The 13,513-nt window shown below is 36.2% G+C and overlaps 1 protein-coding gene across 2 annotated transcripts in view; it reads right to left on the bottom strand.

Moving 5' to 3' along the window:
- Positions 1–822: 822 nt before the first annotated feature.
- mib1 (MIB E3 ubiquitin protein ligase 1) overlaps positions 823–13,513 on the bottom strand; it is a 144,582-nt gene continuing 131,891 nt past the window's right edge. Inside the window, exons 17-21 of one of the 2 annotated variants that reach the window (XM_060822813.1) lie at positions 13,199–13,391; positions 11,578–11,656; positions 10,491–10,604; positions 6,313–6,413; positions 823–4,428 (exon numbers count right to left, since the gene is read on the bottom strand). In XM_060822813.1, the coding sequence (XP_060678796.1) occupies positions 4,288–4,428; positions 6,313–6,413; positions 10,491–10,604; positions 11,578–11,656; positions 13,199–13,391 (628 nt within the window). In that variant the 3' untranslated portion in view covers positions 823–4,287. The remainder of the gene's footprint in view (positions 4,429–6,312; positions 6,414–10,490; positions 10,605–11,577; positions 11,657–13,198; positions 13,392–13,513) is intronic. The other variant, XM_060822814.1, reaches the window with a different exon arrangement.

Genomic DNA, 13,513 nt, shown 5'->3' with positions numbered 1-13,513 from the left:
AATATTATTGTGCTGACTGTAAATAATAATTTAGTTCTCAACTAAAAATGTTAGGATGCGGACTTATGCTGGAAAAAATTTATTTGATTTATTTTGTGGCATCTTCACATAATTAGATAAATGTTAAACTAAATTGCATGAATTTTAAATTTTGTTCCAAATTAAGTACTTTGAAAGCAAAATAATACATTGCATTAACTGTTTTGAGAATGGTATCCAACAAGTTCACCTATTATGCAAATAATTTAACACTGTGGAGACAAACCAAATTATAAAACATGAAAACAGAAGGTTAAATATGGATCATTTCAGAAAATACAGACTTTAGTCAGTAATCAAAAGGCATTAACTGAATAATGATTTCACTTCATTCTGGGACATGCTGTAATCTCCTAATTAAATATGCCATGATTACAGGCTAAATTAAAACAAGTACTTCACATTTGTTCCATGGTTTAAAAACAAATTGATTAAGCTTAAATGTTCATACATACAAACAGACTTAAGTGCAGGCACATTCGCATTGGAAAATAATTGCAATCATACAAAATTAAAGCATGGTGCTTTACATACAGTTTTTAAAATCCTATTTTGAAACAAACATCCTACTTTTACTTATAACACAAACATATTCCATGTGAAAGGAAACACTGCTTGTTCTCAAAGTCATATTTGTCAACAAACATTTTCCTGTGTATCTAGTGGAACCTCAAGATGGCTCACAGAATCAGCACTTGTGATGTGGGAGCAGTGTTGGTCATGTAGCATTTAATTTTTGAAACATTTGTTTTATTTTCTCAGATGTTAAATCACATCCGGTGGTTAACAAATGAATATAAATGAGTTTTATTTCTAAAGCTTTAACTTGGTTGTGCAATTTTTAAGTGACAAAGCACAATACAGTTGCATTCAGACATTATACAGTTAACAAAATGAAGAAAGAATTTGGTCAGTAACCATCCCCTGTAACGGGCATGTTCTCAGATTTTGTCCCAAAAACCTAAGTTGCACTGATGTCTAAAGCAGGACAATTTTCCATTAAAAATAAAAGACAAAGGCAATAAAATATTCAACTCAACATTTAAGAGCAACTAAAGTTAAAATGTCCACTTATACATTAGTAACAAGCATTTGACTTACAAAATGTGAACTGATTTGATAAATCAAAATAGCTTTAAATGTAATTCGCATAAACGTTACAAAAACTTCATCATACAATAAGCAGCAAACCTACTTACTACTACAGAGCTATGTTGAACAGTCAGTAAGGCAAGAATGACTTTCAAACTTTGCACTGGCTTATTCTATTGTAAAATTAAAGCAAGTCCATATTAGTGCAAGAGCCTTATTGTTGGAGAATAAGGACCCAACAGAAAAGGTATTATGCCACTGGCAATTAAAGCAAAGTACTAAATAAATAAGATAAATACAATGCAGCTAATCTTGTTCTATAGCCAGTTGCATTGTTGATGAACCAATTACAAACAGAGGCAAATCAAACTCAAAATGTGTTTATTTTGCAAAATGCAATTCATCCCAATTTGCATCAGTCTTTTGATAGAATCCTATTGTAAGACATAGTAAAAACTAGGATTTCCTTCTTTACTTTGTCCCAGTCCATTTCCTTCTTATGCTTAATACAGACAGACTCTCAGGCTCAACAGAGGCATGGTTGATCAGCTATTTTCTCATTCCTGAATTAAACGGAATACAAGCAGATAGTGTGGAGAAAAGTTGGAATGGTGCCAATCTTCAAATAATGATAAATGCAAACTTTTAGTACAAGTTAGCAAGACGTGTTCACGACTATCCGAGACCACTCCAAAGTTGTGTGGCCTCCTTGACTTCAGGGTTTCCTGATTACCACACAAAGCCAAGAGCTTAACACTAATGATCTGAAATCATTACTTTTAAATATGAAATGCAATTTGACAAGAAATATTGCTGTACAAGTCCTCTTGTTATCACTGAATTAATTTGTAAATAATGTTAATAAAAAATTAGTACAATATTCAAAGATTTTATTGTACTATGGCAAAACAATTGAGGTTGTACCAAAGTACAATCTGAAACAAATAAAACAAACCTTAAACATTAGTAAGACAAGATTGGCTCAAGTAAAATGGACAAATGTTCTGCTTGGATTTTAAATTTAAACGTTGATAAGCTGTGCAATCTGGTCCTAAGCATTCAGTAGATGTTTATAATTATTGTGGTGTGGAGAAGTAGCTCTTGGTTTCAAAATAAATTCAAGAAAATAAACCTAGCAATTCAATCAATGTGACCCTGTGTCGTGATTTGCCAGAATCAAACTACAGACATTTGCACACCCCAGAGACTTCAAAGTAAACAAAATGGCTAAACTGTTTACGTAAATGCCATCTTACCTAATTGCAAATGCTTTCTAATTTCATTTCATAATTTTTATTGGATCATTTTTTAAATGTGCATTGCTTTCCCTGCCAATTGCCATTTTGATTCAAAATTGCTTCATTCCAAATAAATGAATCCTTGAAACCTACCATGTTAGATTTCCAAAATATCCTATCTGATTTTAGCATGCAGAACAGTTTTAACAGTTGCTTGAGGAATTTAACGGTTTGTTTTTGTCACAGAAATCACATATATCAATGCATACAAGATAACTAGGGCCACAATACATTGTAGAAAGATATTTAAAAATCTGATTTGGACTCAATGTATCAATGTCAACAGGAAACCATATTAAAAAAACATGAAAATGAGGACACAGTTATCCAAACTCAACAAAGTTTTATTAATGCATTCCTGCATATTTAAAAATTTAGTTCTTGCTTAAAAAGTCACAGCTACTGGCAACAGAGAAGATGATTTGAGATCAAAATTCATTGCTGTTACAGCAATCCACTGGTGCAAGTATATGAACACCATTCACTGCTGGGATTTGGACTGCCAACTATAATTTTACACTGACCTCCTGATTTTAGCCAGGTTATGTAATGTTGCTAATGAAATGGCTTGCGCACTTTACCAGAAAGGAGATTGGAATATCTGCCTTTGCACACCTACATTATCTGAAGTTTGCAAATAAGTTAAACTTCAAAATAACTCCATGATGATCAATATATGCATGATTAGAATTCAAAGAATGTTAAAACACCTGAACATGCAAACATACATGCAATTAAACACCGTCAGAAACTGACAACATAATTTAATATTTCCATATACTTCAAACTACTGCCTGTCAGCTCAGACTCTCCCACACATCTTGAACTCTAACTAGCAAAGCTTTCAACTCCTTTCAGTTTTCAATTGCAATAAACCTCAAATCACTTTGCTGGCTTTTGCAGCACACATTGCTCATGCTTCTTCCTACAATTGTTCATTTTGTCTGTTAATATTTGTACCAAACTCTGATAACTGCCAAACTACCATACCAACTCAAGGGCTACTTAAGCTTGTGCACACGATTATGTTTCTTTGGAGGACAGTCTACAAAATATTTTGGAAACACAATATAAAGTCATTTTTTAATCTATGTCAGTTTGATGTAGTAGCATCGACGAGAATACTGCAATATTAAAATTCCACACCACGCACAGAGTCCAGTCTATTTAAACTTCTCCATGTAGTACAAAATAGCACTGATTTAATCGGCAAACAATTCAGGTTCAGACAACACACTTTGAATACACGTATGCAAGATAAGGTACTGCAAAAATTAATTGATTTGTTGAATTGTGAATTTATAAAGCCAATTTAATTTTGTCGGCTTTTTACCCAAGATACGGGACTTTAGAAAGGAAGTACTGTTACCTATGTGTTATAAATGATTACCCACAGAAAAAGTCTTAACCAATGCAATCTAAGTTCAAAATCTGCAAAAAAAGTCAGAAACTTAAAACAGAAATGTGTTTGAAAATAAACAAATTATTATTGAACAAAGTTGAAAGAGTCAGCTTCTATTTACTGCACCAAGGAGACAACGACCTTATTTACTGCTTTCCTATTTTGACCGAAGAACTCTTCTAACTGTGCTAGGAATGCAATCAGGTACATTAGGAGCTAAGCGTGAAGCTGGGAGAATCTTTCCAAACAGATTTGATCAGTAAAGTCTTTTGATGATGATGCATATAAATTTAAGATTTTTCATATGATAATATTATGCCATGGAAAAGACTCTAGAGGTTAGGATCCAAATGTTATAGCCCAAAACAGGAAAAAAGCTACCCAAAATAATTTATTTGCAAATATTATACAGGTGTGGTTGTAGTGCTTCACTTTGTACTCAGACAACGTTTATGTTTAGTACAAGAGAATCCTGCGTTCTATGGCTTTACGGCAAATAGGGCATTCACTCATTCGGTCACCACAAAGCTGACATGTCCCATGACCGCAGAGGAAGATCATGTTCTTTAAGCGATCCAAACATACTGGGCACATGGTCTGAAACAGAAAATACCAGAATTACGAAAACAAAAGCAAAATACTGCAGATGCTGGAAATCTGAAAATAAAACCAATGTGCTGGAAAAACTCAGCAGGTCGAGCAGAACCTGTGGAGAGAGGAACAAGAAGTTAAGTCCGATATGACTTTTCCCTGGAACTTGAAGTTCTATTACGCTGCTCAGATTAGATTAGATTACTTACAGCGTAGAAACAGGCCGTTCGGCGCAACAAGTCCACACCGACCCTCCGAAGAGCAACCCACCCAGACCCATTCCTCTACATTTACCCCTTCACCTAACACTAGGTGGCAATTTAGCATGGCCAATTCACCTGACTTGCACATCTTTGGACTGTGGGAGGCAACCGAAGCACCTGGAGGAAACCCATGCAGACACGGGGAGAATGTGCAAACTCCACACAGACAGTTGCCCGTGGCGGGAATTGAACCCGCGTCTCTGGCACTGTGAGGCAGCAGTGCTAACCACTGTGCCACCATGCCGCCATAGGGTCCATATTTTCTCAGAAATTGATATCTCAAAGCTTGGGATGGATGGCAATATTTACTTCTAATTTAGTAGGAGTTCACAAAATATTTGTTCTCTGTCATGTTTGGTAATTGCCTGTTAATCAAAATGGGGAAAACGAGTTGGAGAGTTACATTACTTTAAATACAAGGCAAGCTTCAGCTCTTTAAGGAGTTGGGTGGGGGAAGGGCAATCAGCTGGGGAGTAAAGAGTCCCAGTAAGCAGGACAACACCAAAAACCACCCACTATAATTGAAAATGAAAGTGACACTAAAACCTTGAGATCAGATTTTAAGAAAACATACCGAGTGGCCAATTTCACTGACAGTTGCTCCAAGCACTATGCATTTGCTCAGACACATAGATAAAACTGAATTTAATAATTTCAAGGTAAGCATAGGAGCAACTTCAGATTCAGAAACTTCTGCAGTTTTACTTCATATCGTTAACAATAATTTTGTTTAGAGGATACCCTAGAGGTACAAATCCTTTGTCAGGGGAATTCAGTTGGCTGGTTTGCGATGTAACATGGGTTCAATTCCCACCCCTGCTAAAGTCATCGTGAGGACTTTCGTTCTCAATGTTTCCCTTCACCTGAGGCTCAGGTGAAACTCACCACCAATCACCTCTCTCTAATAAGCAAGCAGCTACTGGACAATCAGACTTTACTATATAAAAATCCCATTTAAACAGGTTCCCTGGAATTAAATTCAGGGTTAGACTCCAGATCAAAGTCAGCAATATAAATATTTTCTAATATTTTATTTGGTTTCTCCAGCAAGGTGTATCTATCTTAATGCATTATTTAGTCAAGGTGTTACATATTCAACCTACTTTTGGATCAGTAAGTCAGGTAACAAGTGATCGGTGGCATAGAGTTCACTTTTCCCACTTCAGAGAAAAGCACATATATTGATCTTGCCTTTCCTATCTCCAGCAAAACACCGAGCAAAATAATTGTTTTATACCATATGTATTACTACCATAAGCTATCAACTTGCAATTCTGCAAATCAGTACATTGCAACAAAACTTAAGTATTATAGCAAGATAGGTGAAATAGTGCTCTAAGTTCTATTAAAAAAATAAAATATGGCTTAATTCCTTCCAAAACTATTAAAATAGATGAAAGGTAAACCTGTAAACAACAAGGACTGAAGCTGAATGCAGAATTAACAGGTGGCAGTCTGAAAGGAACCTCCAGCAACTTTCTAATCAAACTAGAACATGTACTGCATGATAAAAGTACATCTGCAGTTTATTTGCTACTTAGTTCTCGTCCATTTAAACCATTTCCTTTATGTTCACCGAGCAGAACTTGCACCTCAGATCAATGTCTTATCCATGTCAGCATTTTACCTGCTCTTTGATATCTTGTAACTGTTGCTGAAGCTTCTGAACATCTGCATTGACGTTGGTATTGTCTTTGTCTCGTTGAAGAGCAGTAATGTTTCCACTACCTGTAATACAAGCAAGCTCCTGAGAAATCCATTACAGTGTAAAGTTTTCAATGGACAGTTACTTGATTTGATCATTGCCAGTCATGTATCACTGACATAAAACAATTTGGTAACAGTTTAAATATTGATCTCTTTACCTTGCTATCTAATATTATCCAGTTTCAATGCTGGACTTTATTAAAAAAATCTTAAAAGAAACACCCCTGCTATTCATTTTCCCTGAATATGGCTCTGGTCACGGGTTTAAAGATCCTTATTACTTCTACTCAATACCAAGTAATTACATGAAAATCCTTTCAACTCAAACATCAACATGGTTAAGGTCTTGTTAGTCCAGTACAAATCTGGAAAAGCTTTTGCCCATTGCTCTGAAGATACTTTCTTGCCCACTTATTCCCTAGTCACCAAACTAAGTTTCCATTTCTCCGATACAAGGTTAGAAAAAGTCCTGCTTTAACTCTACCTGCATCCATTGTTCGATATGTTCGTCTGTTATGGAATGCTGTTTGAACTAATTTGGCCATTTAACTTGACAGCTTTTGAGAAGTGGGAATATATTAGGCAAAGGCACTGTAGATTGGGTTGGAAAATAGTTCTTCTATTCTTGATGGCCTGCCTCACAGATGCCCAATTTTGAGCTGTTCGCACAGAAAATAATGGTTGTGTCAAATGATGCGATAGACAGTATCCTACATGTGAAGGCAGAACATGGAATTCCACAACTGTACAGAATTCAGACCTACCAATGATGTCATAGGCAGACATGTCTGCAATAGGTAGACTGGTGAAAGCAACTTCAAGTCGGTTATATCCTAATGTCGTTTCTCCCACCATCTTATACACCCATCAGACCTCCACCAGTACGGTGATGGACATTGAAATGAACCATACAGAGTGTAGTGTGTGCCTTGCTTTTGTTAGTGCTTGCTCAATGGAAGAAAACTGATTCATCAGCTGAAATATTACAATATTTAATCATTAGCACAAGTTTTCCTTTCTTATGTGTAATGTGAAACAATGAGATGTCATGACATGCAAATTTAGGTCAACAAAGATACTGAACACATACTGCTGTACACCCACTTTTATTGGGTTTGTCCTGCTAGATGAACAGGACATCTCCAGGGATGAAGCAGCAGCAGCCTTGGAGACGCGATGATAAACATGATTTTAGGAGAATAACTGAGTAGGCAATCACACAAATACATAAATTTGGAACTAACCCAGTTATTAACGAGTTGTCTGAAGGGCCAACTGGTCTGGATGTTCCTTTGATTTGCACTGATGCAGAACCTAGGCTGCAGTTCATTTTAGTTTGTTTAACTTTTAACTGAACACAGAACGGTACACCAGACTGAATTCTACTGTTCTCACACTTTCCATTTTTATACCCAGCAAATGAGGTTTTAATCTGTTCTTCAATTGTGGACAATTTCTGCAATGAGCTTACAACGGAACCAAAATAAATATTTTCTGAAAATGTAAGTAGTTTATCGTAAAGCAGAAACTGGTCACCAAAGTCAGGTTCCAGTTGTGAGTACATCTAATAACCAGACCACCAGACTAATGTTTTAAAATAAATCAAGATTTTTGAAAGGCAAAAATGTACAAATCTAGCAAACTACCCAAGAAAGTTGCCCAAAAGCCAACTTAATGGAATATGGTATTGAGTGTTTTAAAAATGTGACCTTCTAACATTATTTCCAACTAAAGGACCTGTAAAATGAACAGTCTGCAAGGTTCTTTTGTCTGTAAGAAGGCTGACTGAAAAAAACAAGTCAAATTATGAGCACATCGTGTAAAACTAGAGTTTTTCAGAGTTAAACAGTGTCACATCAAAACATTATTGGCTAATTTTCAGGTACTTAATTACACAAGAGTGGGGTGATTATTTTTTTTACTGGATAGACTTTAAAAAGATTCTATAACTATAGATGAACCATCACTTAACAAGGTGTCAACTCAATATCTCAACCTCAGAAATCTGAGTTGCACAGCAACTTTCAAACCTTCAACCTCTACCACAGAGAAAGGCAAGGTCACATCACCTGCAAATTACCATTCAAGCTATATACCATCCTGACTGAAACAACATCACCATTCCTGCACTAATCTGGAACTTCCTTTCTAACAGGTGGGCATACCAACCCCACCTGAAATGCAATGATTCAAGGCGGGTGACTAACATTTCTTTAAGGGCAGTGAGAAATGGCCAATAAATAGACCTAGCCTCCAATGCCAGCGAACAAATAAAGAAATTATCCAGTGATGCATTTTGCTATGACATGGTGTCAAAATGTAGTCTGTTGTCAATGTTGTTGAATCATGAGGTGGCACTCAAGTGAACAAATGCCAATGACGTGTTTATATATTACATAATTATTAATATTTAGAAAGACTTCATGAAGCACTTTAGAGAAGCATAACAACAATTTCTGGCCAATAAATAATTGAATAAAATGAATGGAAAATTAATTTACCCAGCAATGAAAACAATGGAGAGATATGGAAAACTAAACCAATGACAAACAATTTAGTATATCATGAAATGCTTGTCAGAAGTAGTAGCAGCAGCTTGTAATTTGTGACAATAACAGCAGTTTGACCACACTGGATGATGTAATCCAGGAGACCTGCTGTAGGGGATGGAGTCAATTCATGTAGGCCTTACGATAGCACAAGTATAATTCTCACAAGGTTTGGCACATAGAGGTACAGTGAAGCCTATGATGTTCAGCAGCAATTATTATTAAACTCACAGTAAGATTATTTAATAGCTACTTAGGCAGTAGAAAATTATTTGCAATTATAAATTTACTGGGACATGTAGTTAATCAACCTGAATATATAGGCACAATCATGTATATGTAAATGCTGTGTAACATGCATCAGGTGTACATATCACATCACCTTGGTATAAAGGTGAGTGCGCATTATAAAGCCTGCCTGATTTCTGTCCATTCAAAATTCCATTGTTCTCTTATTCTCACATTTTGATGCGCACACCTGAAATGCACTGTTTAACATTGAACATGAAAGCAGAAAATTAACCGTCATCTTTAATACTTCCAACAAGGTTCATTCAGATTTTGTTCACTGTGACAGATTTATGCTTTCTTGCGTAGCTATGAAATTACAACATCAAATATCATAGCTATGGGAAGAGGGGGAAAAGAATCATCCCAGGTTCCCTTCATTGCTAACTTGACTTCTATTTGTTGCATATTTATGGATGCTTATTAAGTACTAATATTACTAAGATCAGTTCTGAAGCCCACTGGAAATGAATATTCAGTCTCGGCTCAATCAGGAAATCAAACGACAACCTTCAGAACAGGAGGGTAAACAATTACATTATTTCTGAATATTGCATACCTATATGATATACTGGTACTGAGGTATTAACATAAATATAGTGTAATTTATGCCTTGTAAATTCTGTGGTAGATTTTGTGATTAAAATAATTATTCTGTCAGAGCTGTATGGTACCTTTATCAGGCATAACTTAACAAAAAACACTCCACTTTTAAGGAGATTTGCTAAACCTTTATACTTGAATTTATGATGTATGCAAACAAGCTATTTCCAGTCTTCTCTTCATGCTGTTGAAAAAAAGTATTAATTCTGCTTGTCCAAATTGGAATGTTTTTTAACCATTTATTAAAAAAGTAACCCAATTTTTTGTGTGATTCATTCATGAATGTGAGCATCATTGGCTCAGCCAGCATTTATAGCCTAACTTTTATTGCCCTTGAGATTATGATGGTGAGATGACTTCTCAAATTTCTGCAGTCCGCTAGGTGTAGAACAGCCACAATGCTGTCAGGAAGGAAGCTCCAGGATTTTGACTCAGTAATAGTAAAGGAATGGCAATATAGCTCCAAGTCAGTACTGACAATATAGTTCTAAGATGATCTTATATACACATTTTTACTGGCAAGCAAGCTGTCACACAAGTGAAAATGGGATTAAGTGCACAAACCAAATCGACACTGAGGAAAAAAAAATCTAGATTTAAACGCAATGAAAATCATAAGAAAATAAAAAAAAATGGATTGTGGTAAGAAGTCACTCACTAAGATCATCATTGGAATCTTCCGTACCTTTCCCACCACAACACATAATAAAAGGCACTCTTCGCTCGACGACAGCCCGGCATTGTACACACTTTTTCATCAGGCTTGCACAATCTGTGGATTTTTTTTTAAAAAATCAAAAAATCAAGCATTTATACAGTGCTTTTCATGATCACTGGACGGCACACAGTTCTTTACACCCAATGAAAGACCTTTGCAGTTACTGTTGTAATGTAGCGGTCCATTTGGGCAAAGCAAACTGCCACAAAGTGCAATTTTTTCATGATCTAATCATGTGACTTTGATTCAAGGATAAATATCAACTGAGACACTGCAGGGAACTTACCAGCTCTTCTTCAAATGGTTACCACAGGAACTAAGAGAACAGACAGGGTGTCAGTTGAACATCTTATCCTAAAAATGGCAGCTCTAATAGTGCAGCTGTCTTTAATATTACAATGGAGTGATAGCCGAGATTGTTGTGCTCAAGTTCTGGAGCAAAATTCAAATCCACAAACTTTTGAGGCAAAGATGCTTTCAGTCGAGTCATAGCTGACAATACATATTCTTCTGTTTTTGTTTGACATGTGAACATTGCAACAATCATAGAATCCTTATAGTATCCAGCCCATCAAGTGCACACTGACCCTCCAAAGATCATCCTACCTAGTCCCACAACCCTACCCTATACCTGCAACCCTGCATATCCCATGGCTAATCCGCTTAACCTACACACCCTTGGACACTATGGGCAATTTAGCATGGCCAATCCACCTAGCTTACACATCTTTGGACTGTGGGAGGAAACACAATCACCCAGAGGAAACCCATTCAGACACTAGGAAAACAACTAAACTCCATATAGCCAACAGAGGGTGGAATCGAACCCAGGTCCCTGAATATCACATTTTTTTTTAGTGATTTAAAATTTCAATGAAAAAGCAGAACATTCTAGATATTGTCTAGTTTACATCCACAGTAGCATATAAACAGTAGATGATGTCAATCCAAAAGATTATCAATTAATAAAAGCAAAATATTGCAGTTGCTTTAATCTGAAATATGAATGAATATTTATGTCACTTACTCTCACAGGCACACATATGACCGCAAGGTTGAAAAAGGACTGCTGCCTTCTTGTCAGAACACACCACGCACTCCTCAATCTGTGGGTATTTGAATACTTTATGTTATTTTGAAAATTAAGATTTAACTGGAATTTCTCTCATCGTGAATTAACTCAAAACATTGTAGCTTTTAATCATTTAATCGTCAATCAGATTAAAATATTGCCACTGTTTGCATGAAAAAACTAATGCAGGTCAGAAAAAGATATACTTAGATGATGGGAGTGAAGGCACGTAACTAAAGAACAGATAACATCAAGATAGGTAGGAAAGTATGCTTTGAAGACAAAAGGAGGCTGCAGATGGATATAGATAGGCTGAGTGGGCAAATGTCTGGCAAATGGAGTATAACATGGAAAAATGTGAAGTTGTTCACTTTGGCAGGAAGAATGAAATAGCAGAGTATTATATGAAAGCAAAACCATTGCAGAACTCTGAGGTGCAGAACGACTTAGGTGTTCTACTGCAAGAATCACCAAGTTGGTATGTAGGTACAACACCCAATCAAGAATGGGATACTATTACTCATTATGAGAGGAACTGAACATGAAAGGATGCTGTCCGTCAGTTATAAAGGGCATTGGTGAGACCAGATCTTGAATACTGAGTGTACTTTGGTCCTGTTATGCAAGGAAGACTATAAATGCGCTGGAGATGATGCAGAGTAGGTTTACTCAACTGATACCTGTATTGAGTCAGTTATCTTAGGAGGATAGGTTGGACAGGTGGGTTTGTTTTTACTGGAGTTTCAAAGCGAGTAATTTGATTAACGTTTATAAAATCCAGAATGGTCTTGACAAGGTTGGCCTGGAAAGGATGTTTCCTCTTGTGGGCCAGTCCACAATCGGGAAAACTATTCTAAAGTTAGAATTCGATCTTTCAAGGCAGAGATGAAGAGAAATTCTTGTCCGACTTTGGGACTCTCTATGTTCGAAGGTAGTGGAGGTGGGGTCATTAAACATTTTTACGATTTATATTAGGCAAGACAATCAAAGATTGCTAGCGTAGTTGAGGATGTGGAATGCAAAATACAAACAGATCAACCACAATCACATTGAATAGTGGATCAGGTTTGAGAATCCAACTGGTGTACTTCTGCTCCTACTTCATGTTTGTATGACAACTCCTAACAATCTCACCTACTTCTGCGATAAAAAAAAGTTTAGAAGTACAATTAGATGCAAAAGTATATGCATCAATTTAATGTAGTTTAGGCTGATAAAAATTACAATTTAAGTTGTGCTGTTTGGTAAGCCAAAATTGCTAAGTCATTAATACTGTCAAATTTGAACTTGATTCACATTCAGAATAATAAAATACAAAGTGGAGAGATGAAGGCAGAAGACAGAAAATAGCAAAAGGGAGTACTTGCTCAGGAAAGAATGGGCAATGCTCAATTTATTCCAATTATACAAGCCCACTCCAGCAATCAGAAAGACTTAATTCAGAGTATCAATGTTGGGAGTTAATTAGGTTTATGAAAGGACAGGAATTGAAAGTCCAAGGAAATTTATTTGGGAGAAGAAAATGGCAATAAAGATTGCAACTGTAAAGAAAAAGGGAGAGATAGTTTTCTTTTACCTTTGTTCGCGATTGAACCTGGTCCTTACAGATCAGGCACTTTTTAACACGCGGTGAACAGAGAGAACAAGTCGCAATGTGTCCACAAGGTCCAAACAAAGTGTCACGCTTCATGTCTGAACAAACCATGCACTCTTCCAAAGTCTCTGTATCATTGTTAATCATGGAAGGGCTACGTGATCCAACCTGTCCACTAAAATACAGAAGATGTTTATTTACTACGCCTACCGGAAGTGTATCAGCTCCCTGTTGAGATGAATTTTAAAATCAAATCCTCAAATTCAAGACATATCAAGCACATTGAGGGATTGCTGA

This window comes from Hemiscyllium ocellatum, chromosome 4 (genome assembly GCF_020745735.1).
Source record: "Hemiscyllium ocellatum isolate sHemOce1 chromosome 4, sHemOce1.pat.X.cur, whole genome shotgun sequence".
NCBI classification, from domain to species: domain Eukaryota; kingdom Metazoa; phylum Chordata; class Chondrichthyes; order Orectolobiformes; family Hemiscylliidae; genus Hemiscyllium; species Hemiscyllium ocellatum.
Note: the sequence above shows the minus strand (reverse complement) of the source record. Positions and strands in the feature narration are given on the sequence as shown.